General features: G+C 37.4%; 1 protein-coding gene across 1 annotated transcript in view; it reads right to left on the bottom strand.

The window, feature by feature from the left end:
• Positions 1–27975, bottom strand: part of LOC126092813 (formin-2-like) — a 209990-nt gene that overhangs the window by 154753 nt on the left and 27262 nt on the right. Inside the window, exons 3-4 of the mRNA XM_049908542.1 lie at positions 12389–12560; positions 5414–5622 (exon numbers count right to left, since the gene is read on the bottom strand). Coding sequence (XP_049764499.1) covers positions 5414–5622; positions 12389–12560 — 381 coding nt within the window. The remainder of the gene's footprint in view (positions 1–5413; positions 5623–12388; positions 12561–27975) is intronic.

Below are 27975 nucleotides of genomic sequence, written 5' to 3'. Positions count from 1 at the left end.
GCCTGAGCAGAAGGCTCTACCGGCCACTTGTGTATTGCTAATTGTATTGTATCTTGTCTTCCATATGCGTGTACTGTTAGAGCAATGAATTACAGTGTTCTTCAGTTAGAATGTATATTCTGGTGATTGAATTTGAACTGGTGATCTGCTGACCACCAGCCAGTGATACTAACTACTAAAGCACAATGCATGCAGCACAGCTTGTGGCATTATTATTAAAAATTGTCAGAATAAATATTTGCCTGTGACTGAACAAAGACATTACAAATGCTATATGACAATATGCTCAACATTTATATTATTGTCTTTTACATTAATCTTAAGCTGCCTTTACATTTTTATAAAACGATATATACTCAAATGGCACGTTTGTAACTTTAATGGTTGAGGCTGTATTAAAAACTAATGGGTGGTGGAAGAAGCCTTCATGTATGTATGGACTGCTTAACATAATTTAAATGAAAACAGCAAACTTGCCACCATATAATTCAATGGCCATTGAGTAGTCATCATCATCATCATCATCATCATCATCATCCACTCTGATGACACTTAGCATTTTAGTGTAGGGTAAGTCTCTTCTTCTCTGGATAACAACTGCAACCTACATCTATTTGAACCTGCTTACTGTATTTGTCCCTTGGTCTCCCTCTACAATATTTACCTCACACTTTACTTCATTAGCAAACCGACAATTGCTCGACATGATACAGCATAGCTTCATCAATTATTCAATACACTCATTGAACTTTCAACATTCTTCTGTGTCATCAGTTTTGAAAAGTTTCTAGGCTCATCTTGTTAATACTAATGATCATCCACATTGCAACACTAAAGATAAATACATTCAAAAAAGACTTCCTAATACTTCAATTTACAGCTGACATTAACATACATCTCTTTTTCAACAAAATCTTCTTTACTGTTGCTCATCTCCATGTTATGCAACTGTCAGTTATTTTACACCCCAAACAACACAACATGCCCAGCATTTCAATGTCTTACTTCCTTACCCTATTCCCTCAACATCTGCCAATTTCACTTGACAGGACTTCATTACTCTTTATTTACGTTATCTTCACGCTGTGATCTTTTCCAGACACTGTCCATTGATTCAAATGATCCTCTGAAATAATGTACTACCTCTGATAGTACAGTACCATCAACAAACCTTACACTTTTAATTTCTTCTGGAGGACATTTATTTATAGCCAGTATTGACACTTGTGTTCCTATATTTCTTCAGAACTACAACTTATCTTCTTTCAGTCATCTTCTATCAGCCAGTCTGTTCCTCTGAAGATAATTTACGTTAACATTTTACAACCATATCTTATCAAACTAATTTTTTAGTAAAAATATACCTAAAAACAAAGATGATGTGACTTACCAAATGAAAGTGCTGGCAGGTCGACAGACACACAAACGAACACGAACCTACACACAAAATTCAAGCTTTCGCAACAAACTGTTGCCTCATCAGGAAAGAGGGAAGGAGAGGGAAAGATGAAAGGATGTGGGTTTTAAGGGAGAGGGTAAGGAGTCATTCCAGTCCCGGGAGCGGAAAGACTTACCTTAGGGGGAAAACAGGACGGGTATACACTCGCGCACACACACACATATCCATCCACACATATACAGACACAAGCAGCTTTCCTGATGAGGCAACAGTTTGTTGTGAAAGCTTGAATTTTGTGTGTGTGTGTGTGTGTGTGTGTGTGTGTGTGTGTGTGTGTGTGTGTGTGTGTGTGTGTGTGTGTGTGTGTGTGTGTGTGTGTGTGTTTGTGTTCGTTTGTATGTCTGTCGACCTGCCAGCACTTTCATTTGGTAAGTCACATCATCTTTGTTTTTAGGTATATTTTTCCTACAAGGAAAGTTTCCTTCTATTATAACCATATCATTAATTTTTTAGTAATACATTTGTCAGCAGCTGCTTGCTTTGGTATTTGGATTATTACATCTTTCTTGAAGTATGAGGGTATTTCACCATCCTCACTTCCCATGTACTGCTAGAACAGTTTTGTCCTGTTCATTTCTCCCAAGCAACTGACTCAGAACCAGGGTGTTACAATCAATTCTGGAGACAGCGGTGCCAATTTTAGGATTCATTGAAATTTCATGATCACAGCTGGGCTTCTCATACCTCTCTGGCAGCTGGTGAAATGATTTCTAGTTGTCATTTCCTTAAATGTAATAGTCCAACTGGCTCCATAGCCAAATGTTTAGCTTCACTACTTTCAGTGTGGAAAGACCCAGATTCAGTTCCCAGTACCTCAGTCTTTTTTGAGCCCTTGTGAGGACATATAAGGAGCTGCTTGAATAAAGAAGCAGAGGCATTATCAGGGTTCATCTGCTAGCAATAATGGCTTGAGGGATTGTTGACATGCTGATCACGTATTCCACAATCATAGATCACTCCTCTTACTGCCTTATTGCTTTTTTATTTGCTTCCACTGACATAGTGCACAGCAGACTGTAGTTAGTATTCACATAATTTGATCCTCAGTGAGATGATATGAGCATGGTGGGCAATTCACGAGCCATTTTGTTACTTGCATATTCCTACCCGCATAACACATTTAGAAAGCAGTTACCTGTGACTGTATGCTGCTGAGAGAACACTAAAATCAGGAAAACCACCACACAGATGTTCAGAGTTTGGGAAACAGTATGTTGCAGCTGAGGAATTCTAGAAGAGTGGACGAACTGATCAGAGCATGTCACAAATGCTTAACTTTGATGTAGGGTACACTCTAATTGTGCAGCGGAATAGACCAGAGCAAGTCTTAATGTAGTATGTAGTCTGCAGCTGCTGCAATCAGTGATCTGTCAGCACCCTCCACTTCAGGACCACTCCACACTTTCACCTGCCACATCTTTGCAACATTTGGCTCCAACATAAGAAATCTTCACTGTCTACCACTAGCTGCCAGCCACAAGGCTGTGACTGTCAATTCAATGCCTGGCAACATGTGTGCACTACGGGTGATCTGCACCACCTATGTCACACTAACACAGGAATATTACTGGACAATGCCAGCAATGACAGCTTGCTAAAATATTTGTTCAAGCCCAAGAGAATAATAAGGAATTTTTCTTTCACACTCACATCTCAGCCTGTTTCCCTCGCTTTCCATTGATACTACACTTCTAGTCACTCATCTGTCACATCATGTGAAACCATGAGTTCATATGCTGTGTGCTGTGGGTCAAATGCCTCCTGACATACATGAAGGCTTCTTCCACCACCCATTAGTTTTTAATACAGCCTCAACCATTAAAGTTACAAACGTGGAAATAAACGGCAGAGAAATGAGCCTACTAGGTGGTTTCTGACAGAATTCAAAAAGTAAATCATCATGTGCAATCATATCCAATTTAAGAACTTCTCAAGGACGTCAAAATATGGCACCTTGGGGGTCACAGTTCCCAAGAATGGATACAAGAAGAAGAAATATGTGAGGTATCTGTTGGAGACTGAGGGATGGGCAGGGAGGAGCATGTCAAGTCAAGGCCATAACTCCTGCAATAAATCTGTTTGCCAAAAAGACATGGTTTGCTCCACACACCTGGCAGATTGATGTTAACTGTCAAACAACGATATGCCATGTGCTAAAACTCACTCTCCTGGCCTCTTTGTAATGAATTAAAAGCTTTGTCAGGGCTAGACTGTTTCCTAATATTTTAAATTTGTATTTCAGTGAGTATACACTATGATTAGGAGAGGTAAGAAGTTGAGTATTTGCCTGTAAATTTCTTATTAAATGGTGCACTTTATGTACATATAAGGAATAGCTGTCTTTATGTTATCGAGGTATGTATGAACAGAATTACAGTTTAATCTTAGTTTAGTTAAACAACGATAAAATAAGCTAAAATTACACGATATAGATCACTCTTTAATCAAACAGTAACAAAATAAACCTTTCTGGCTGCACACAAGTGTTACCTCAGAGTAATGACCTGCTCTAAGCATTAAACCAAACAGTTGCATCAAACCTACACCAACTGCTTATTTGATTTCCAATCCTCATTTTGAGATTGTGCTGACAGCTCAGAATCTGGATCACTTTCTTGCATGGATCATAGATTCTTTTCTCACCTGTCTTGCTGTTTATTTTGTATTACTGCTACTCACACGGATGTATGGCAAGAGGGCTTATTACTGTATTAGCTGAAGCAATTATGAAGGAATGGGTATGGGCTTGCAAATATAAAACATTAATGGAATGGCAAAAAACAATGCTATTTATGATTGGCATACTTTGTACACAGGTGCACCTCCTCGAGGGTTAAATAAGCAGTCATTTCAGAGAGCACCAGTATGATAGTGTACTAGTGCCAGGTACATGTAATAAGAGGCACAGGGCCCAGTTTCTATGAAATCAGACATAACCTCTCTTGCTTACATACCAGCTGTTTGTGTGTTTACCTGGCCACTTGCTTTGTGTCGCATTTCCTCAAAATCACATGGTGAATATGGAGGTATAGAATAATAGAGGATATATAAATATTTCTGCTTAACATTCTTTAGCATTGTAAATAGTTTGTTTTTCTCTTTTCTTTGATATAAAAGGATATGATTTATGTCACAGTAGATCTAAGCATACACATATTTCTGAAAACACTTCATTTTGAACTTGTTTCAGAATAAAACAAATTTGGGTTAAACCAATTTGTTTGCTTCTGTGTCTTAATCTGTTATGGCAAAGTGAAATTGTCACCAATACTTGTTAACCAATTTATTTCCATCACTGTTAAGGGCTCTGCAACATCAGAGCAGGTGCAACAGAAGTATAAATCTATTCATTTTACAATACATTACAAAAAGAGAGCCTTTGATTGTTGCTATGTACATAAAGGATGTATTCATCAAGCAAAGATAGGGGGGAGGGGGTAATGTCTATCAATAATGAGATAAGCAAAGATTGAAGATAAGCTCAGAGTGGAGAAGAATGAAGAAGGAAATAGGCTGTTTCTTTTACAAAAGAACCATCCCAGCATTTTCTTTAAGCAATTTAGGAAAACCTCTATCTAGATGGTTGAATGAGGATTTGACCTTCCATCCTACCACACGTGACTTCATTGTCATGAAAGAATCTTCCTTCCTTAATAATTGGCAACCTATAAAATATTTTCAATGAAAAGTATACTGAACTTGAAGTTAATATGAAGGTAAATTGTTAAATCACTTCAAATGGACTACAAATATAAATATCAAACTACAGCTAATGTCAGAAATCTTAAACATTGATCCAAAACTACTTTAGACTAAATATGAATTTTTATTTTAACATTAAATTTAAAGAAAATTTATCACAGACTGAAAACCTGAAAATAACATCTAGCAGTAGCAACAATCCCCAACTTTTCTGCTATACTACAGTAATCATGATACGTTGGTGTTACTCACCTCTGCATCAGCTATTGTCTTGTTTGTTTCCATTTGTTGCCTCAAAGAGTCAATGAGCTCTTCAAGCTCAGTTATCCTCTGTTCTAACTCAAAGACCTTCTGTGCATGCTTCCCCCTGAGGTTGAATAAAGCTACTTCCTGATTTTGTATCAGCCTGTTTAGAGTTTCATGGTGTTCTCGTTTCAGGCCAATAATCATTAGCTGGTATTCTGTGACAAAGAAATGAATATTACAGAACTTTCTAAACATAAATCACTTTCCAGAATCAAATATAATGGAAAAAATACCATTTTAAGTGCTATTTCTCATTCCTCTATTTTAACAAGTTAAAAATAGATGTGCAAGTTTTTATTTTATTTAATTGAAATATTTATCCATCCATTGACAGTTAAGTACAACAGTATCAGTCATTTCAGATATATTACAAAATAATCCATACAAATATAAAACATTAACAAAGTAGGATAGGAAAAGCTATGATGCATACAAATTATTAGTGCACAATTCAGTCCTAATGTTGTTAAGACTTGTTACATGTGTAACTGATTCAGCATTGTTTAACTTTCACATCTTCTGAAACCATACAAGGTACTTACAGCTAGATGTGTATTACAGGATACTACAATTCACATTATTCTAGTATGCTCAAATGTGTCCTACAGGCAGCACTATATGTTATGTATGTCAAAAATGGGCAGACAATAAAACTGCCTAGTTGCAGTGGTGATGAACAATAAGCCAGTGTAAAGGTGATTTTTTGGTTAGCTTCATTTTTCATGAATAATTTGTATGATAAATCGTAATTATGTGGGATGAGATATTTTACACTCGCATCACAAATTACTTTGTACTTACTCATTACAATAATAGAAATTGTTCTACAGAAGAGAAGGAGCTGAACAGGAGAAAGTTTCTCAGTTTGTTTTCAAATTTTACTTTGCTGTCTGTCTGACATTTTATAACACTATGCAAGCGACCAAAAATTTGTGCTCCAGCATTGTGCACCCATTTTTATGCTAAAGACAACCTTGATTTTGAGTAATGAATGTCATTTTTCCTTCTGGTATTGTAATTATGTAATCATGGTTCCTCGTAGTGGTTTATTTACAACTAACTTCATGAGGAGATAAATATACTGTGAGACAGTAGTCAGAATACCCAATTCAAACAGATGTCTACAAGATGACCATATTTGAGCTCCACTAATTATTCTTGCAGCACATTTTTGAGCAACAAAGACTGACTGATTTAAAGATGAGTTATCCCAGAACATTATTCCTTATGATTCCAAAATTTGCTTTTCCCAGTTTAAATTCTCATCAATACGGACATCTAAGAATTTTGAAGTTTTCACCCTATTTATTATTTCCGCACTCACTGTTACACTTATCACTGGTGTTGTACCCCTAAATGTGTAGAGCTGGATATATTTTGTCTTTTTAAAATTGAGGGTGTGGTCATTTGCAGAAAACCAGTGAATGATACTTTTACGAACTTTGTCTACCATTTATTCTGTTTCTGTGTGCGTGCTTGAATTGATTACAAAACTAGTGTCATCTTGAAAAAGAAGTAATTCTGCTTGTTGTTGTTGTTTTACTTTACACATGTGAGGAACAATAATGGACCAAGTTTTAACCCTGGGGAACCCCATACTTGATTCCTCCCTGGTCAGGATTATGTCCGCATACTATATTGGTTGAATTACTAAGTACAACTATCTACATTCTTTCAGTTAGACATAGCCATTGGTTGGCTATTCCGTCAATCCCATAAAACATCAATTTATGTAGGAGAACAGTATGGTTCACACAGTCAAATGCCTTATATAGGTCACAGAAAATATCAACCAGCACTATTTTATTATTTAATGCTTGTAAAATCTGGTGAATGAATATTTAAATGGTACTCTCAGTAGTGCAACCCTTCTGAAATCCAACTATGATTTGTTGAGGACATTATGGTTGCCAACATGAGATACTGTTCCAGAACACGTCATCATGTCAAAAATTTTGGAAAATGATATCAGTGAAGCAGGTCAGTAGTTTCTGACATATCTTATCACCTTTCTTAAAGAGGTGTTTAACAATAGCTTATTTCAGTTTGTGGAAAAATGCCAAGAGTTAGTGATGCATTACATATTTCACATGATACAGTGGTTATTACCTGGGAACAAATCTGTAGTACTTTGTTGGAAATACCATCAAAACCAGATGAGCTTTTATTTTTGAGAGAATGTATAATTTTCTTAATTCCAGAAGTAGAAGTTGGTGCTACATTCATATGATTAGATTATATGAGAGTTATTTTTCCAACGTACTCTTGTGATTTCGCTCTTTAACTGTTTGCCCCCTATCTTTCTACTATACTTAAGAACTGATTAAATGCATTTGATAGTTCTGACTCACTTATAGCCCTTACATTTTTAGATGATGTAAATTAGAAGTTACAAAGGCACAATAGTGATATCAAACAATGCACTTTTTTAAACTTCCACCAACAGACTGTAAAGTAGGAACTGTTAACATCTATGTGCACAGTTTCAAGGCAGGTTTTCCTTTCACTAAAGCAAAATTATGCATGCTTTATATATTCCTCAACTATTATTTTGTGGAAACAGAATAAAAGTAGTAATAAAATATTTGTTAGAATGTGCTGTTTATATAGTTATGGATAAGTAAGTTACATCATTCATAATAATAGTACTCAACGTCAGCATTACATCATGAAGTAGTTCACTGCTTCGTAGATGGTCATAGCAGAGATAAAATAGGGCGAAACATTATCAACATAACAATACTATCACTTAACCTGACATGAGTTTCAACTTATGAATAAGAGACACGTGTTGTTATGTAGCTGGTGATTAACTAACTCATCAGCAGCCTTTTCCTTTGAGTACAAATACTTGACGTCAATCTCACTTATTTTCAAATTCCTATAGCACAAAACTGTTCCAATATAGAATGCACAAGATGGAGGAGAGGGCAGGTATGTGTGGCACAGGGGAAGAAGAAACATGGAGTACAAAGGAGGGGAAGGAAGGGTGGCAGGAATGCTGGTCAAGGACAGAGTATGGATGTGGGGGCATAGGGGAGGGGGAGGGGGAGGGGGATCTGGCTGGGTAAAGGGAAAGGTGGCATACATGAGCAGGGGGTGCAGGGGTGGGGGCAGGGACCTGGGGGGTGGGGGCAGGGACGTGGGGGGGGGGGGGGGGCTGAATCATTTTCCGGCCGAATGTTCTATTAACCTAGGGAACAGATGATTGTAATTGGGCACCAAGTCACGACTATACAGTGGGTGGGTGATTATGTTCCACTGAAACTGTTGCAGGAGAGCAACGGTTTACCGAACGATGTGTGGGCAAGTGTTGTCATGGAGAATGTGTACGCCTATGCTCAACATTCCTCTTCTCTGGTTCTGAATTGCCTGCTTGAGTTTTTTCAGAGTCTCACAGTACCTGTCTGTGTTAGCTGTGGTCCCAGTGATCCAGCTCTGATGACGGCGTGAAGGAAGAGGTTCATAACTTTCTGAACAGCATGGCAGTGAGCTGATATGACATGGGCATACAAAAACTGCCCCAACGTCTACAAAAATGAATCGACAGAAATGGTGATTATGTCGAAAAGTAGCTAAATGTTCAAGCTGTAAACTGGCGCAAACCATTGTAGAAATAAACATGTCTATGTACTTATAAAAAAAAATAGGAGACCTTACTTTTGGGATTACCCTCGTGTTATCGAACTCAGTTCAATAAATCATTGTTGCAAAATACTAACATGAATTATTTACAGAAGAATGGGAAAACTTGAAGCTGATCCTCAGGGAAAACCAGTTTTTATTCTGGAGAAATGTAGGAACACACAAGGCAATACTGACCCTATGACTTACCTTAGAAAATAGGCTTATGCTTATAGCATTTGTAGATTTAGAGAAAGATTTTGACGATGTTGACTGTAATACTCTCTTTGAAATTCTGAAGTAAGCAGGGATAAAACACAAGGAGCAAAAGGCTATTTACAACTTGTACAGAAAGCAGAGAGCAGTTATAAGAATAAGAGTCAAGGGGCCACGAAACGGAGGTGGTGCTTGATAACAGAGTGAGATAGGATTGTAGCCTATCACTGGTGTTATTCAATGTCTATATTGAGTAGACAGTAAAGGAAACCAAAGAAAAATTTGGAGTAGGAATTAAATTTCAGAGAAAAGAAATAAAAACTGTGAGGTTTGCTGATGACATTGTAATTCCATCAGAGACAGTGAAGGACTTGAAAGAGTAGCTGAACAGAATGGACTGTGTCTTGAGAGGAGGATATAAGATGTACACTAACAAAAGCAGAACAAGGCTAATGGAGTGTAGTCGAATTAAATCAGTTGATACTGAGCAAATTAGATTAGAAAAAAAGACACTAAAAGCAGTAGGTTAGTTTTGCTATTTGGCAGCAAAATTACCAATAATGGCAAAAGTAGAGAGAATATAAAACATCAACTGGCAAACATTTCTGAAGAAGAGAAATTTGTTACCATCAAATATAGATTTAAGTGTCAGGATGTCTTTTCTGTAGATATTCATCTGGAGTTTTTGAAATGGAACATGGACAATAAACAGTTTAGATAGTAAGAAAACTGAATTTTTTGAAATGTGGTGCTACAGAAGACTGCTGAGAACTAGACAGGCAAATCACATCACTAGATAGAATTGGGGAGATGAGGAATTTATGGCATAACCTGACTAGAAGAAGGGATCAGTTGATAGAATATATTGTGAAACATCAAGTGATCATCAATTTAGTACCCCCTAGACTTCATGGACTCCCCAAGGTTCACAAGGATGGGGTTCCACTGCGACCTATTGTCAGAAATATTGGCGCAGCAACTTACCCTACTGCGAAATACCTGAAGATGATGTTGACACCACATGTGGGTAAATGTGCACATCACATCCGGAACACAGAGGATTTCCTGCAATGACTGGGCCAGCAACACATCACAGACACAGACATCATGGTTAGTTTTGATGTGGTGTCTCTCTTCACACGTGTACCACTGAAGGAGTCACTTGAGCTTATAGGAGAGAAGTTCGATGGGGCTCTCCTTGACCTATTCAGGCACATACTGACCTCAACGTACTTCCTATGGGGATCAATTTTACGACCAAACAGAAGCGGTGGCGATGGGCAGCCCTCTATCACCAGTGGTGTCCAACCTATTTATGAAAAGGTTTGAAGAGGAGGCACTCTCTTCAGCCACATATCAACCCAAGTGCTTTCTTAGGTATGTGGATGATACCTTTGTCATCTGGCCCCATGGTAGAGAGAAGTTAGACGAGTTCCTGCTACATCTGAACTCTTGCCATCCGAACATTCAGTTCACAATGGAAATGGAGAAGGATGGACTACTCCCGTTCTTGGATGTTCTGGTGAAGAGAAAGGCACATGGCACATTTGGACACAGTGTGTACTGCAAACCTATGCACACTGACTTATACCAACAAGCCAGCAGTTGCCACCATATGGCACAGAAGAATGGAGTGCTCAAAACACTGGTCCACAGAGCACAAACTCTGTCAGATCCTGATAGTCTGGCCACAGAAATAGAACACTTACAATCAGTGTACTCCTCTAGAGATATCCAGAAGGCACTTCAACCGGCCAAAGGATCCAGAAGAAGAGCCAAGAAGATGGCACACCTGCCATACGCCGGACCTATCTTTGCCAAGATCAGCAGGATTCTCCAGAAATATGACATCAAGAGCATATTTTGCCCACCCACTAAAATTGGGGATATGCTGGGGAACGTAAAAGATGACCTGGGGCTACGCAAGCCAGGTATTTACAACATACCATGGCAGTGTGGGATGTCGTACATTGGCCAGACCACCAGAACTGTGGACATCAGGTGTAAAGAACACCAGAGACATACCAGACTCAGGCAGGCAACTAAATCAGCCATAGCAGAGCATTGTCTGGAACTTGGTCATTCAATGGATTACAATGACACCAAGATTGTGACACAGACCTCAAGATTTTGGGACAGTGTCATTAAAGAAGCCATTGAGATTAAGGTCACAGACAATCTAATCAACCATGACTCGGGATACCAAATCAGCACTGCCTGGAATCCAGCACTTCAGCTTGTGAAAACTCAACACAGGACACTCTGGGATTCTACAAGAAATGGAAGTGGAGACCGAGAGAACAGCCGTGAGACAAGGTATCAGATATTAGAGACCAGATCTGACACACCCCAGATCGTGAACTCGACTTCAGAAGACGGCCTGGCTGGGCATGGAAGGCGGAGAAACACTGGCGACCAGAGAGGGTCAATGTAGCTGCGTCTGGCAGGCGCAGACCTCAGACGGAACACACGACGCGGCACGGACCGATTAGGGAGCACCCAGCACGAAACAGAAGTGGAAATCATAGTAACAGTCATGAGACAGAGTACCCAACATCTCAGATCGGGTCTGACACACCTCAGATGACAACCACAACCATTGAGGATGGCCAAAACGGGCGCCGACGGCAGTCGGAACATCCGTGACTGGAGGGGTCCGTTGAAGCCATGTCTGGCGGGTGCGGACCACAGATGGAACACTCGACTCAGACTGATTAGGGAACACTCAGCTCCTCCCAGGCATAAATACTGGACTCTATCGACCCAAGGACCAGTCTCAGGTAGCACCTGAAGAAGACAGCAAGGTACGTTGTTTAAATACCGTGCGAGAACGACGCGAACATCCAGCTGGATTCCCGAATATCGAAGATGATAACTTTTATACATTTTTGTAAGTGGCTTATAATGAACAAAACCAAATTTAAGAGAATGTTATGTCCTGTAGGCAGCAGTAGAAGAAGAACCAACAGATTTTGAACTGCATTGTGTATTACAAGCATTTTGGGACTGAAAATGAATTTTATTCAGCACTGAATGTTAACTGATAGTTATTTCACACAACAGTGGTATTTATGAACTTACCAGCTTCTGTGCAGTGAGCTCCAGGTAGAATTATGTCAGTGTTGATAGACTCTTGTGGAATTCCTGCAGGGCTAGGAGAAGGCCAAGCTGAACTTCTCAGTTTCCCAAGGGTTGGGGTTGGGGGTGCTGCTGCTGGTGCCTCTGTGTGTGCCCAGTGATACATCAGGTCCAGCTACACAGACAAATGGAAGGCTGTTTCTTTGTAGAAGTTGAAAGCATAAAAGTCACAAAAGAATATATTTTATTCCACTATACTAAACACAGTCACATGAGAATTTTATGGCATTAGTGATAATACAGTCCAGTACACAAAAAACAACACACCAAGAAGGAATTAACCAAATGGGTTGGAAATCAGTATGTGTGATGGTCCACCTGTGGCCCTTATGCAAGCAGTTATTCAGATTGGTATTGGCTGATGGAGTTGTTGGATGCCATCCTGATGATATCCTGCTTAATTCTGCACAACTGGCACATAACATCTTCAAAATCCTGCTCCAAACTGTACTCAATTTGGGAGAGATCCAGCGACCTTCCTGGCTGAGGTAAGATTTGGCAAACATGAGGGCAAGCAGTAGAAGTTCTCACCATGTGCAGGCAGAAATTACCTTGCTGAAATGTAAGCCCAGAATGGCTTGCCTTGAAGATAAACAAAAAAAGGCATATAATGTCATTGATGTACCACTGTGCTGTAATGGTGCCACAGATGACAACCATAGGGGTCCTGCTATGAAATGAAACAGCATCCAAGACACCAGTTGCATGTTGAATCATTGATGATGATGATGATGATAAACTCTGGGCTCTTAGTGCCTCTCTCATGATTGCATGTTCATCACATTCTGTCATCTCTAGTTAACAGCTTTCTTCTTGACATTGTGTTTGGCTGTGGTTCACCTATTCCTGCAATCATCATCATCAGATATTGACATCATTCCTATTCAAATGTTGAGCAATTCACCAATTACTCCAACTGGCTTCATTGAGTCCAACCACAGTTTCTCAGATGCTGTGAGGCATCGTTACTGTCCAACTGAGTACACTGAATGAAATTCACAAAGACCTCATGTCCTGGTATTGCCATATTCCATGTTTGCTATCTTTGTCAGCTGCATAGTGAAATTGTGTTGTAGCATCACACATTCATCTGTCAGCCACCAAAGCACACAATTTTGTGTTTTCTGTCAATACTGTATAGATATTAATCTATGAGCAATTTGTACAAATCAGTGGTGCACTATTTTTTTGATGGCTTTGAGAATAGTACTACATATGAGGCAGAATAGAAATGTGAGAGATTATATACAACCATATCTAACACATTCAAGTGGCAGATGTGGACTGCCCACTATTTATTGCTTATGACTATAGATTAAAACTGATGAGACTACAAAAATGTAGGAAATTTTGGAAATATGACCTGGATAAATTTAAAGAACCACAGGTTGCTGAGTGTTTCAGATGGAGCATTAGGTAACAGTTGGCAACGATAGTAGAAATGATTGCAGTAGAAGATTAATGGATAGCTTTGAGAGATGAAATAGTGAAAGCAGCAGAGTATCAAATAGGTAAAAAGATAAGGTCTAGTAGAAATCCTTGGATAATGCTGGAAATTTTCAATTTAATTGATGAAAGGAGAAAATATAAAAATGCAGCAACTGAATCTGGTGAAAGGAACACAGGCATCTAAAAATTGAGACTGGCATAAAGTGCAAAATGTCTAAGTAGGAATGGCTAGAGGACAATGTAAGGATATAGAAGATAGATACCACCAATAGGAAAATTAAAGAGGTCTTTGGAGAAAAGAAACAGCTGTATGAATATCAAGAGCTCAGTTGGAAAACCATTACTATCAGTTTAGTAAGTGATGGTTGATAAAAAAAATCTTTGCAGCAGAATGAAAGAACTGGCAGAAGCTGATCTCAAAGAAGATTTGTCTGGATTCCTGAGAGGTGTAAGTACATAATAGGAAATACTGACCCTATGACTTATCTTAGAAGATAGGTTAAGGAAAGGCAAACCTACATTTAAAGCATTTGTAGACTTAGAGAATGCTTTTGACATGTTTACTAGAACACACTCTTTGGAATTCTGAAGGTAGTGTGCAAAAAGTACAAGGAGCAAACGACCATTTGCAACTTGTACAGAGACCAAACGACCATTTGCAACTTGTACAGAGACCAGATTGGAGTTACATAAGTCAAGGGGCATGGAAGGGAGGCAGTGTTTGAGAAGGGACTGAGACAGGGTTGTAGCTATCCCTGATGTTATTCAATCTGCACACTGAGTCTGTAGTAATGGAAATCAAAGAAAAATTTGGAGTAGGAATTAAAGTCCATGTAGTAGTATGGTTTTCTGCCTAAAGGCAGATCTTGTCATGGGTTAAGCCTCTGCCACTTTTGTTTGTCCATAGCCAGTCTCTTCATTTCTGAATATTTGCCTCCTTTTATATTGTCCAGCATTTGATATCTTCTTTTTCCTCTCCCCCTTTTTCCCTCCACCATTCCCTCTATTCCTTCCTTCAATAAACAGTCCCTCCGCAAACAATGTCCAATCCAGTTCCATTTTCTCTTTCCGATAACTTTCAGCGTGTTTCTTTCTTCTCTAACTCTTCTTAATACTTCTTCATTCCTTATTCGGTCTTCCCATTTCACTTTGACCATTCTTCTCCATATCCACATCTCTAGTGCCTCCAATCTTTCATCTTCCTTCCTGAATGTCCATGTCTCCACACCATATAGTGCAACACTCCAGATACAATATTTGGCAAGTCTTTCCTCAGATCTTTGTTTAGTGGTCCACAAAGTAATTTCTGTTTCCTCTTGAATCCTTTTTCCGTTGCAATTCTTTTCCTAATTTCTGTTGAGCAATGCATATTATCATCCATTATTACACTTCCAAAATAATTGAAGTTATTCACTTGCTCTATTTCCTCTCCCCCTATTTTCATATGACATTTTCTCCCCTTTCCTTCAATTACCATGCTTTTTGTTTTCTTCTAGTTAATCTTAATTCCATTTTCTTCTAATTTTGTGTTTAGCTCATCTAACATTTGTACCATCTCTCTTGCACTTTCTGCCATCACAATCATGTCATCTGGAAATCTTATACACTCCACTCTCCAACCCCCCTATACAAGCTCCTCTCCTTCCATCAAAGCTTTCACTAATAATTTCCTCCAGATATATATTGAACAGTGTTGGTGATAAACAACAACCTTACACCTCTTCCCAGTTCTATTTCTTCACTCATCACACCTCCTATTCTTACTCTTGCTCTCTGGTTCAAATACAAATTTCTAATTTGCCATCTATCCCTCCAGTCAACTCCATGTTTCCTTAGGATTTCCATCTGTTTGTTCCATGTGACACAGTCAGAAGCCTTTTCAAGATCAATGAACACAACATACACCTTCCTTTTCTTCTCCATGTACCTCTCCCGTATCACTCTCAGTAGCCCAATGGCATCTCTATTTCCCACTCCTCACCTGAAACCAAATTGTTCATCTCCTATTATGCAATTCATCTTTCCATATAACCTTCTGTCAGCAACACTGTCTGCAAGCGATATCAGGGCTCACTGTTCTATGTTCCTCTCACTTCTTTGCTGTTTTTCTTCTTTTCTATAGGTTTTAAGATACTTTCTGTAAAGTCCTTTGGCCATTTTCCTGTCACGTATATTTGATTACACAATTCAATCAACTCCCTTTACCCTTCTTTCTCCAATGACTTTAACAGTTCCACAGGAATCTCACCAATTCCCATTGCCTTCATAGATTCTTCAATCTCACTAGTTAGCATTGCAGTTCCTTTGTTATCATCTGCAACTTTATCTTCTTCTTCTATCCCAAGGTCTTCTTCACTTGGTCAGCTGTCTGCAACATATAGCCACTCTATAGTGGAGAAGAAATAAAAAGTTTGAGTTTTTGCCAGTGATATTGTAATTCTGTCAGAGATGGCAAATGACTTGAAAGAGCAGTTTAACAGAATGGAGAGTGTCTTGAAAGGAGAATATAAGATAATCAACAAAAGCAAAACAAGGGTAATGGATGTAATCAAATTATATTAGGCAATGCTGAGGCAATTATATTTGGAAACAAGAAACTGTAAGTTGTGGATGAGTTTTGTTGTTTTGCTGCTACAATAACTGATGGTGGCTGAAGAAAACAAGATATAAAATTAAGACTGATAATGGCAAGAAAAGTGCTTTTGAAGAAAAGAAGTCTCTTAACATCAAATATAGATTTCAATGTTAGGAAGTATCTTCTGAAGGTATGTCACCATGGATGGAAGTGAAACATGAATGTTAAATAACGCAGGCCAAAGAAAAATTTTTTTTGAAAAACTTTTTTTTTTTTACTTTGATAGCTGATCTTTACAGATTTTTATGAGCTGAATCCAAATCTAGCCTTAGTTTCTTGTATCACGCATAGTTTTCGAGCGATATGCTTTTTATTATTTAAATCCTATGGTATACGGAAAATGGGGAAATTAATGAAACACTTTGTTACAATATAAGCATGGTTTGTATTTACAGTAAACTACTTAAAACAATGATGTGTGTTAATAGAGGTTTAACTTGTCAGCTGGAATTAGTTTGTATTTCCTTTCTCTTTTTTCTTCAAAGCTTCTCGTTTGGCTGTTTCTACGATGAGTCACTTGTTGAACTTCTCGGTGAAGTAACCAACAGCAGTCCCCCACCTTGTTGGTGTTCCAGAAGCTTTGTAGCTTTTTCCATCATTTTAATGTCCTGGTGAAAATGCTCTCCTTGCTCCTCGCTAACATCACCCATATTGTCCGGGAAGTAATCAAGGTGACTGTTCAAGAAGTGAACTTTCAGGCTCATTAAACATCCTAAAGTTTTAAACTTCTTTAACATTGTAGCTATAATAGAAACATATTCTGGGTCTTTTTCATATCCTAAGAACTTTGTAACGAGCTGCTTGAATGATACCCATGGTTCTTTCTCATTTAAGGTCATTGTGGATTCAAAGTTAACAACAAATATCAATTTTCCAATGTCGGGTCCAACAAAGACGTCTCCTTTTAGTCTAACTTCTGAAAGGTGTGGAAACTTTTGGCAGAGATACTTAAAACATGGTCCACCTTTAGGCAAAGCCCTTACAAACTATTTCATTAGGCCTACCTTTATATGTAGATGTGGTAGGAGTATGTTTTTTGGATCAACAGGGCTTTTGCGTAAAGTGAAGACACCCTCACAGGCCAGTTCTTTCTGCACCAGTGTTTATCCCTAGCCCTACTGTCCCAATCACACAAGAAACATGGAAATTTCGTAAAGCCACATTGCTGACCAAGGAGCACACACGTTACTTTTAGATCGCCACATATCAACCAACCATGAGCGGAACAGTCTATTTTATTTAGCACTATTTCTAAGTTTTCATAGCTTTCTTTCATATTTACAGAATGTCCAACAGGTATAGATGCATACATGTTACCATTGTGTAATAAAACAGCCTTTAAACTAGTTATGGATGCATCAATAAATAGCCTCCAGTCTTCCTTTTTGTATTCAACACCAAACTCATTTATCAGACTGGGAATGTCTGAGCAGTGCACTAAATCACCTTCTTGTTGAAAAAACTTGGAAAATTGCTGCTCTCTCTTTCTATACATGTTTATGCTGGTTCCAACTGTCAATAAGTTCTTTTCTTTTAATCTAGAGCCAAGCAATTCAGCTTTTTCTTTCATTTTGTCCAGATGCCTAACCAAATTGTTAAGCTCAGTCTGAGTAAACAATTTGCACCCTAGACTTTCTGTATTACAATGGAATTCATCACCATCAGGTTCATCTAAATCAGATTGTACATCAGAAAATACTTCTGTTGGAATAGAATTGAAATCATCTGGTGGTTCAAATCTACACCATTCCCTACTGGCATACGGAAAATTAGGGTAGCTTATTACCTTCTTGTTTTTCAAATTATGACCAGTAATATCAACACTGCAAAAGCAGCAATCATGGGAATGATTTCTTGGCTCCCTCCATATCATAGGAACAGCAAATCTAAAGGCTTTTTTCCTCCTCCTTGGACCATTTCCTCAGATCTTTAACACACACATAACGTACCTTATGCGGCACCAAAGGTTTATCTTCATGACCAAGTTTGGATCCAAAGTATGATAGATAAACCTTTTTCACAAAGTCTGTAATGTTCCTTTGGTGTTTTTTAATCGCAAATTCACCGCAAATATAACAAATTTGTCAGCAGAGTTTTTACAACCATGATTAGACATTGTACTGAGCACATGTACAGGAAACGGGAAAGTGAGGTTTGGTTGACAGTAAACAAAACACAGTCTGTTAACACAAAAACAGAATCGACATCCTTTTGCCAGCAAATGCTTTTCAGTAGTGCTACCAACGTCATCTACATTCATTACACCTCCTTTTAAAATTATTTTAACTATATAAAAGCTGTTAGATTCTTTCAAAAAATTGCTTAATTTAATAAATTTAACTGTAAAATGTGAAAAAATGGTGGGTGATACAGTTTTTTAGATATCATATTCGGATTTCCTACCCTAAAAAACATAAGAATAAGGTATTTTCAGCAAAAAAGTTTTTCCATCATTGGCCTGTGTAATTTAGACAAGAGAACAGAAGCTTTTAAAATGTGGTGCTTCAGAAGAATGATGAATATTAGGTGAGTAGACCACATAACCAATGAGGAACTACTGAATGGAATTGGGGAGAAAGGAAATTTCTGGCATGACTTGACTAAAAGGAGATATCAGTTGATAGGACACATTCTGAGGTTTTGGGGAGTTGGTGGTGGTGGTGGTGGTGGTGGTGGTGGTGGGGGGGGGGGGGGGGAGAATGAAAAAAAAACATGGAGGGAGAACAAAAGATGGCTACAGTAAGCAGATTCAAAATGGTGTAGGTTGCATTAGTTATTCGGAGATGATGAGGCTTACACAGAACACAGTAGCATCAAACTAATCTTCAGACTGGAGATGACAATGACAACAACATGTGGTCTACCGATTTACTATAACAACTACTATCAGAAGCTCTTAAGGCACATTTCCTGACAGCAAACATTTTGTATGGTTATTGTCTGTACTAATTATCTGATGTAAAATGCACCATTCATCTCATCAACCACTTACGTGCAGTTCCTGTGAAAGGCTCTCTGTATCTGTGGATGCAACATAACTACATGCCAACAGCTTCCATGCACATGGCCTTATAAGTATCAAGCTATACAACAAAATTTAATTTAGAGTAGTGATTTTATTCCATTTTATATTACTGTATGGCACCACACAGTTGTAAAACAATTTTTGTACTACTTCTGTGGTTTATTATTATTTCTTTGCTTTCTCAGACGTTATGTCTGGTTAAAAATGGAAAGTGACGTGGACCTTGGTCAAGCGTGACTTCCTTTTAACTGTACGGTATATGTTACATTCCATTTAGGAACTTTTGGATAATTGAACATGTATCAATAATTACAGATTTCTGTAGTTGTATATATAAGTTTGGATGTAGCTGTATTGCATTCATGTACTGGTGGATATTGTGTAGTATGACTCCTGTAGTTGATAGTATAATTGGTATAATGTCAACTTTATCCTGATGCCACATGTCCTTGACTTCCTCAGCCAGTTGGATGTATTTTTCAATTTTTTCTCCTGTTTTCTTCTGTATATTTGTTGTATTGGGTATGGATATTTCGATTAGTTGTGTTAATTTCTTCTTTTTATTGGTGAGCATGATGTCAGGTTTGTTATGTGGTGGTGTTTTATCTGTTATAATGGTTCTGTTCCAGTATAATTTGTATTCATCATTCTCCAGTACATTTTGTGGTGCATACTTGTATGTGGGAACGTGTTGTTTTATAAGTTTATGTTGTAAGGCAAGCTGTTGGTGTATTATTTTTGCTACATTGTTATGTCTTCTGGAATATTCTGTATTTGCTAGTATTTTACACCTGCTTGTGATGTGATCTACTGTTTCTATTTGTTGTTTGCAAAGTCTGCATTTATCTGTTGTGGTATTGGGATTTTTAATAATATGCTTGCTGTAATATCTGGTGTTTATTTTTTGATCCTGTATTGCAATCATGAATCCTTCCATCTCACTATATATATTGCCTTTTCTTAGCCATGTGTTGGATGCATCTTGATCGATGTGTGGCTGTGTTAGATGATATGGGTGCTTGCCATATAGTGTTTTCTCTTTCCAATTTACTTTCTTCACATCTGTTGATGTTATGTGATCTAAAGGGTTGTAGAAGTGGTTATGAAATTGCAGTGGTGTAGCCGATGTATTTATATGAGTGACTGCTTTGTGTATTTTCCTAATTTCTGCTCGTTCTAGAAAGAATTTTCTTAAATTGTCTACCTGTCCGTAATATAGGTTTTTTATGTCGATAAATCCCCTTCCTCCTTCCTTTCTGCTTAATGTGAATCTTTCAGTTGATGAATGTATGTGACGTATTCTATATTTGTGGCACTGTGAACGTGTAAGTGTATTGAGTGCTTCTAGGTCTGTGTTGCTCCATTTCACTACTCCAAATGAGTGGGTCAATATTGGTATAGCGTAAGTATTTATAGCTTTTGTCTTGTTTCTTGCTGTCAATTCTGTTTTCAGTATTTTGGTTAGTCTTTTGTGGTTATTCAATATGTAATCTTCTTGTTTAGTGTGTTTTCCCTTGACTATGCTATTTTTCTTACATTTGTCTGTTCCAAAAGCCATATTTATATCATTGCTGAATACTTCTGTTATCTTTAGTAATTGGTTGAGTTGTTGATTTGTTGCTACCAGTAGTTTTAGATCATCCATGTATAGCAAATGTGTGATTTTGTGTTGGTATGTTCCAGTAATATTGTATCCATAATTTGTATTATTTAGCATGTTGGATAGTGGGTTCAGAGCAAGGCAGAACCAGAAAGGACTTAATGAGTCTCCTTGGTATATTCCACGCTCAATCTGTATTGGCTGTGATGTGATGTTATCTGAATTTGTTTGGATATTAAGTGTGGTTTTCCAGTTTTTCATTACTATGTTTAGAAACTGTATCAATTTAGGATCTACTTTGTATATTTTCAATATTTGTAGTAACCATGAGTGGGGTACACTATCAAAAGCTTTTTGGTAATCAATGTATGCGTAGTGTAGCGACCTTTGTTTAGTTTTCGCTAGATATGTCACCTCTGCATCTATTATCAGTTGCTCTTTACATCCTCGTGCTCCTTTGCAGCAGCCTTTTTGTTCTTCATTTATAATTTTGTTCTGTGTTGTATGTGTCATTAATTTCTGTGTAATGACTGAAGTTAATATTTTGTATATTGTTGGTAGGCATGTTATGGGGTGATATTTAGCTGGGTTTGCTGTGTCTGCTTGATCTTTAGGTTTCAGATAAGTTATTCCTTGTGTAAGTGTATCAGGGAATGTGTATGGGTCTGCAATGTAACTGTTAAATAATTTAGTTACATGTGAATGTGTTGAGGTGAACTACTTTAGTCAGAAATTTGCTGTTTTATCATTTCCAGGGGCTTTCCAATTGTGTGTAGAATTAATTGCTCGGGTGACTTCATGTTGCAAAATTATCACTTCAGGCATTTGTGGTATCATCTTGTATGAGTCTGTTTCTGCTTGTATCCACCGTACATGTCTGTTATGTTGTACCAAGTTTGACCATATGTTGCTCCAGAAGTGTTCCATGTCTGTTATGTTTGGTGGATTGTCTATTTTAATGTGTGTGTTATCTATTGTTTGGTAAAATCTCTTTTGGTTTGTGTTGAATGTTTGGTTTTGTTTCCTTCTATTTTCACTTTTTTTGTATCTTCTAAGTCGTTTGGCCAATGCTTGTAATTTCTGCTTCTTTTCATCTAATTGCTCTATTGCTTCTTATTCTTCTTGTTGTGAGATTTTACCTAACCTTTTTCGTTTTTTGTCTGTATTTCATTTCTTATAAATTGTGTTAGCTGTCCGATGTCTTTTCTCAGTTTTTCTATTCTGATCTGTAGCCTGTGTTGCCATGCTGGTTTTGTGGGTTTCTTCTGTGTGTTGGTTGGTTCTGATCTCTGCCTAGTGTGTATATTTAGTGTAGTGAGTGCTCCTACATAAACCAGTAGTTGTAACTCTTCCATAGTTGTATTTTCATTTATTTTGTTGTGTATGATTGTGTTGATAGTTGTTATTGTTGTTTCGACTTGTGGGTTATTTGGTGGTCTATGCAAGAATGGTCTAATGTCTGTATTTGTGTCTTTGTATTCTATATATGTCAGCTGAAATTTCTCTTCTATATCTAACATGTGTGACACTTCGTGTTCTATTTGTGCTTGTTCTGGTGGCTGTCTTAAGATTTCGTTTTCCTCTGATTGTTTAATTGACATTTTTGTTCTTTGTTTGTTTTCTCTGGGATGTTTGAGTCCATTACTGTATTTTCTTCTTCGTATAATTGCACATAATTTTGTTCCAGTATTTGTTGTACTTGTTGTTTGATGTTTTCTAATTCTGACTGGGGTATCCTGTTATTTTTGATTATTACACGGATCTGATCAGCTAGTCGTTGTTCTGTTAAAAATTTTAATTCTGGGTATCTGGTGATAAATGTTGTGTATACTTGTGATCTGTATCCAGTTGTGTTGGTTCCTAGGTTTGTTGCTTGGTAATAACAGAACATGAAGTGTCAATTAACTTCACCTGACCATCTCATCCTCTGTCTTTGTTTTCCTTCTAGGGTGGTTGCTGGAAGCATATCCTGCAAAACACCTCTATTTGGATTTAACTCATTTTCCAGTTGGCTAGCAGTGTCGTTACCATTGTGGGCGGGCATAGGGTTCAAGTGTCGTCCCTGACCATGACGGCGCTTGTCCGAGGCTTCTTTAGTTCTGTCCTGAACCAAGTAATCACACTAAAAGGGGGGTTAGCCCTATTACTGGTTTGTTCTTTTCGTCGCCTTTTACGACTGGCAGAACATACCATAGGCCTATTCTTTTCCCGGGCCTCCACGGGATGATGACGATGATTATTATTATTATTATCTTTTTGACTTTTTTTTTCTCAGACTTAAGTCTGGTTAAAAATGGAACGTGACGCGGGCCTCGGTCAAGCGTGACTTCCTTGTAACTGTATGGTATATGTTATATTGCATTTAGGAACTTTCGGGTAATTGAACATGTATCAATAATTACAGATTTTTGTAGTTGTATATATATGTTTGGATGTAGCTGTATTGCATTGATGTACTGGTGAATATTGTGAGGTATGACTCCTGTAGTTGATAGTATAATTGGGATAATGTCGACTTTATCCTGATGCCACATGTCCTTGACTTCCTCAGCCAGTTGGATGTATTTTTCAATTTTTTCTCCTGTTTTCTTCTGTATATTTGTTGTGTTGGGTACGGATATTTCAATTAGTTGTGTTAATTTCTTCTTTTTATTGGTGAGTATGATGTCAGGTTTGTTATGTGTTGTTGTTTTATCTGTTATAATCGTTCTGTTCCAGTATAATTTGTATTCATCATTCTCCAGTACATTTTGTGGTGCATACTTGTATGTGGGAACATGTTGTTTTATTAGTTTATGTTTTATGGCAAGTTGTTGGTGTATTATTTTTGCTACATTGTCATGTCTTCTGGGGTATTCTGTATTTGCTAGTATTGTACATCCGCTTGTTATGTGATCTACTGTTTCTATTTGTTGTTTGCAAAGTCTGCATTTATCTGTTGTGGTATTGGGATCTTTAATAATATGCTTGCTGTAATATCTGGTGTTTATTGTTTGATCCTGTATTGCGATCATGAATCCTTCCGTCTCACTGTATATATTGCCGTTTCTTAGCCATATGTTGGATGCGTCTTGATCGATGTGTGGCTGTGTTAGATGATACGGGTGCTTGCCATATAGTGTTTTCTCTTTCCAATTTACTTTCTTCACATCTGTTGATGTTATGTGATCTAAAGGGTTGTAGAAGTGGTTATGAAATTGCATTGGTGTAGCTGATGTATTTATATGAGTGATTGCTTTGTGTATTTTGCTAGTTTCTGCTCGTTCTAGAAAGAATTTTCTTAAATTGTCTACCTGTCCATAATGTAGGTTTTTTATATCTATAAATCCCCTTCCACCTTCCTTTCTGCTTAATGTGAATCTTTCTGTTGCTGAATGTATGTGATGTATTCTATATTTGTGGCATTGTGATCGTGTAAGTGTATTGAGTGCTTCTAGGTCTGTGTCACTCCATTTCACTACTCCAAATGAGTAGGTCAATACTGGTATAGCATAAGTATTTATAGCTTTTGTCCTGTTTCTTGCTGTCAATTCTGTTTTCAGTATTTTTGTTAGTCTTTGTCTATATTTTTCTTTTAGTTCTTCTTTAATATTTGTATTATCTATTCCTATTTTTTGTCTGTATCCTAGGTATTTATAGGCATCTGTTTTTTCCATCGCTTCTATGCAGTCACTGTGGTTATCCAATATGTAATCTTCTTGTTTAGTGTGTTTGCCCTTGACTATGCTATTTTTCTTACATTTGTCTGTTCCAAAAGACATATTTATATCATTGCTGAATACTTCTGTTATCTTTAGTAATTGGTTGAGTTGTTGATTTGTTGCTGCCAGTAGTTTTAGATCATCCATGTATAGCAAATGTGTGATTTTGTGTGGGTATGTTCCAGTAATATTGTATCCATAATTTGTATTATTTAGCATGTTGGATAGTGGGTTCAGAGCAAGACAGAACCAGAAAGGACTTAATGAGTCTCCTTGGTATATTCCACGCTTAATCTGTATTGGCTGTGATGTGATTGTATCTGAATTTGTTTGGATATCAAGTGTGGTTTTCCAATTTTCCATTATTGTGTTTAGAAACTGCATCAATTTAGGATCTACTTTGTATATTTCCAATATCTGTAGTAACAATGAGTGGGGTACACTATCAAAGGCTTTTTGGTAATCAATGTATGCGTAGTGTAGGGACCTTTGTTTAGTTTTAGCTTGATATATCACCTCTGTATCTATTATCAGTTGCTCTTTACATCCTCGTGCTCCTTTGCAGCAGCCTTTTTGTTCTTCATTTATAATTTTGTTCTGTGTTGTATGTGTCATTAATTTCTGTGTAATGACTGAAGTTAATATTTTGTAGATTGTTGGTAGGCATGTTATGGGGCGATATTTAGCTGGGTTTGCTGTGTCTGCTTGATCTTTAGGTTTCAGATAGGTTATTCCATGTGCAAGTGTATCAGGGAATGTGTATGGGTCTGCAATGTAACTGTTAAATAATTTAGTTAGATGTGAATGTGTTGAGGTGAACTTCTTTAGTCAGTAATTTGCTATTTTATCATTTCCAGGGGCTTTCCAATTGTGTGTAGAATTAATTGCTCGGGTGACTTCATGTTGCAAAATTATCACTTCAGGCATTTGTAGTATCATCTTGTATGTGTCTGTTTCTGCTTGTATCCACCGTGCATGCCTGTTATGTTGTACCGGGTTTGACCATATGCTGCTCCAGAAGTGTTCCATGTCTGTTATGTTTGGTGGATTGTCTATTTTAATGTGTGTGTTATCCATTGTTTGGTAAAATCTCTTTTGGTTTGTGTTGAATGTTTGGTTTTGTTTCCTTCTATTTTCACTTTTTTTGTATCTTCTAAGTCGTTTGGCCAATGCTTGCAATTTCTGCTTTTTTTCATCTAATTGCTCTATTGCTTCTTGTTGTGAGATTTTACCTAACCTTTTTCGTTTTTTGTCTGATATTTCATTTCTTATAAATTGTGTTAACTGTCCGATGTCTTTTCTCAGTTTTTCTATTCTGATCTGTAACCTGTGTTGCCATGCTGGTTTTGTGGGTTTTTTCTGTGTGTTGGTTTGTTCTGATCTCTGCCTAGTGTGTATATTTAGTGTAGTGAGTGCTCCTATATAAACCAGTAGTTGTAACTCTTCCATAGTTGTGTTTTCATTTATTTTGTTGTGTATGATTGTGTTGATAGTTTTTATTGTTGTTTCGACTTGTGGGTTATTTGGCGGTCTATGCAAGAATGGTCTAATGTCTGTATTTGTGTCTTTGTATTCTATATATGTCAGCTGAAATTTCTCTTCTATATCTAACACGTGTCTCTCTTCGTGTTCTATTTGTGCTTGTTCTGGTGGCTGTCTTAAGATTTCGTTTTCCTCTGATTGTTTAAGTGATGCGTGTTGGTCTTTGTTTGTTTGCTCTGGGATGTTTGAGTCCATTACTGTGTTTTCTTCCTCTTCTGATTGCACATTATTTTGTTCCAGTATTTGTTGTACTTGTTGTTTGATGTTTTCTAATTCTGACTGATTTTTGATTATTACACGGATCTGATCAGCTAGTCGTTGTTCTGTTAAAAATTTTAATTCCGGGTATCTGGTAATAAATGTTGTGTATACTTGTGATCTGTATCCAGTTGTGTTGGTTCCTAGGTTTGTTGCTTGGTAATAACAGAACATGAGGTGTCGATTAACTTCATCTGACCATCTCATCCTCTGTCTTTGTTTTCCTTCTAGGGTGGTTGCAGGAAGCATATCCTGCAAAACACCTCTATTCGGATTTAAATCCTTTTCCAGTTGGCTAGCAGTGTCGTTACCATTGTGGGCGGGCATAGGGTTCAAGCGTCGTCCCCGACCATGACGGCACTTGTCCGAGGCTTCTTTAGTTCTGTCCTGAACCAAGTAATCACACTAAAAGGGGGGTTAGCCCTATTAGTGGTTTGTTCTTTTCGTCGCCTTTTACGACTGGCAGAACATACCGGAGGCCTATTCTTCTCCCGGGCCTCCACGGGGATTATTATTATTATATCATTATTATTATTATTATTATTATTATTATTATTATTATTATTATATTATTATTATTATATTATTATTGTTATTATTATTGTTATTATTGTTATTATTGTTATTATTGTTATTATTATTATTATTATTATTATTATTATAATATTCACCAGTATGGAGAGAGCCCTAGCATGTCACCTGGTTATGTTGCATACCTGAGTCTTCACAGAGTTTGTAAGTTAATGATGTAACTGTTTCAGATCCACAATTCATTTAGAATTATCAATGTTCTGTTTTATTTTGCATTCATGCAGTATATTTCCTATTTATCTTGATACTGTGTAAGTCATATGAAACTATGTTAACATATGATGATTTTTGAAATATTGTCATATCTGAAATTTACAATTATAATTTGAATTTTGTAAATTGTGCAGTTATTTACCTATTTTCTTCACTTTCTTGATATGATGACAGTATTACATTCCGTGTAATGATGAAAGTTTGTTCACAAATGAACTGCAGTTTTGAGGTTACTAGGCGACATCACGTGAGCTTTGGAAAGAGTAGCAGCCATTTTTCACCAACATCAAGTGTTATAAAAGACCCCTGAACTATTTGCTCTTCACACAATGGACAACAACAAATAATTTTCAATTGCCCTTGACAAGTTTTTCTCCAATATTAATTTATCCGTCATGGTGCAACACTGTGTGTTTAAGAAACTAATCTGTATTACCAAAACCTTGTGGGAGTGTCAACTGACTACTCAATAAGAGACAAGTGTAATGTGTCTAATATGTCATGTTCTTTGTTGAT

This window comes from Schistocerca cancellata, chromosome 7 (assembly GCF_023864275.1).
Source record: "Schistocerca cancellata isolate TAMUIC-IGC-003103 chromosome 7, iqSchCanc2.1, whole genome shotgun sequence".
NCBI lineage: Eukaryota > Metazoa > Arthropoda > Insecta > Orthoptera > Acrididae > Schistocerca > Schistocerca cancellata.
This window is presented reverse-complemented; position numbering and strand designations above follow the sequence as displayed.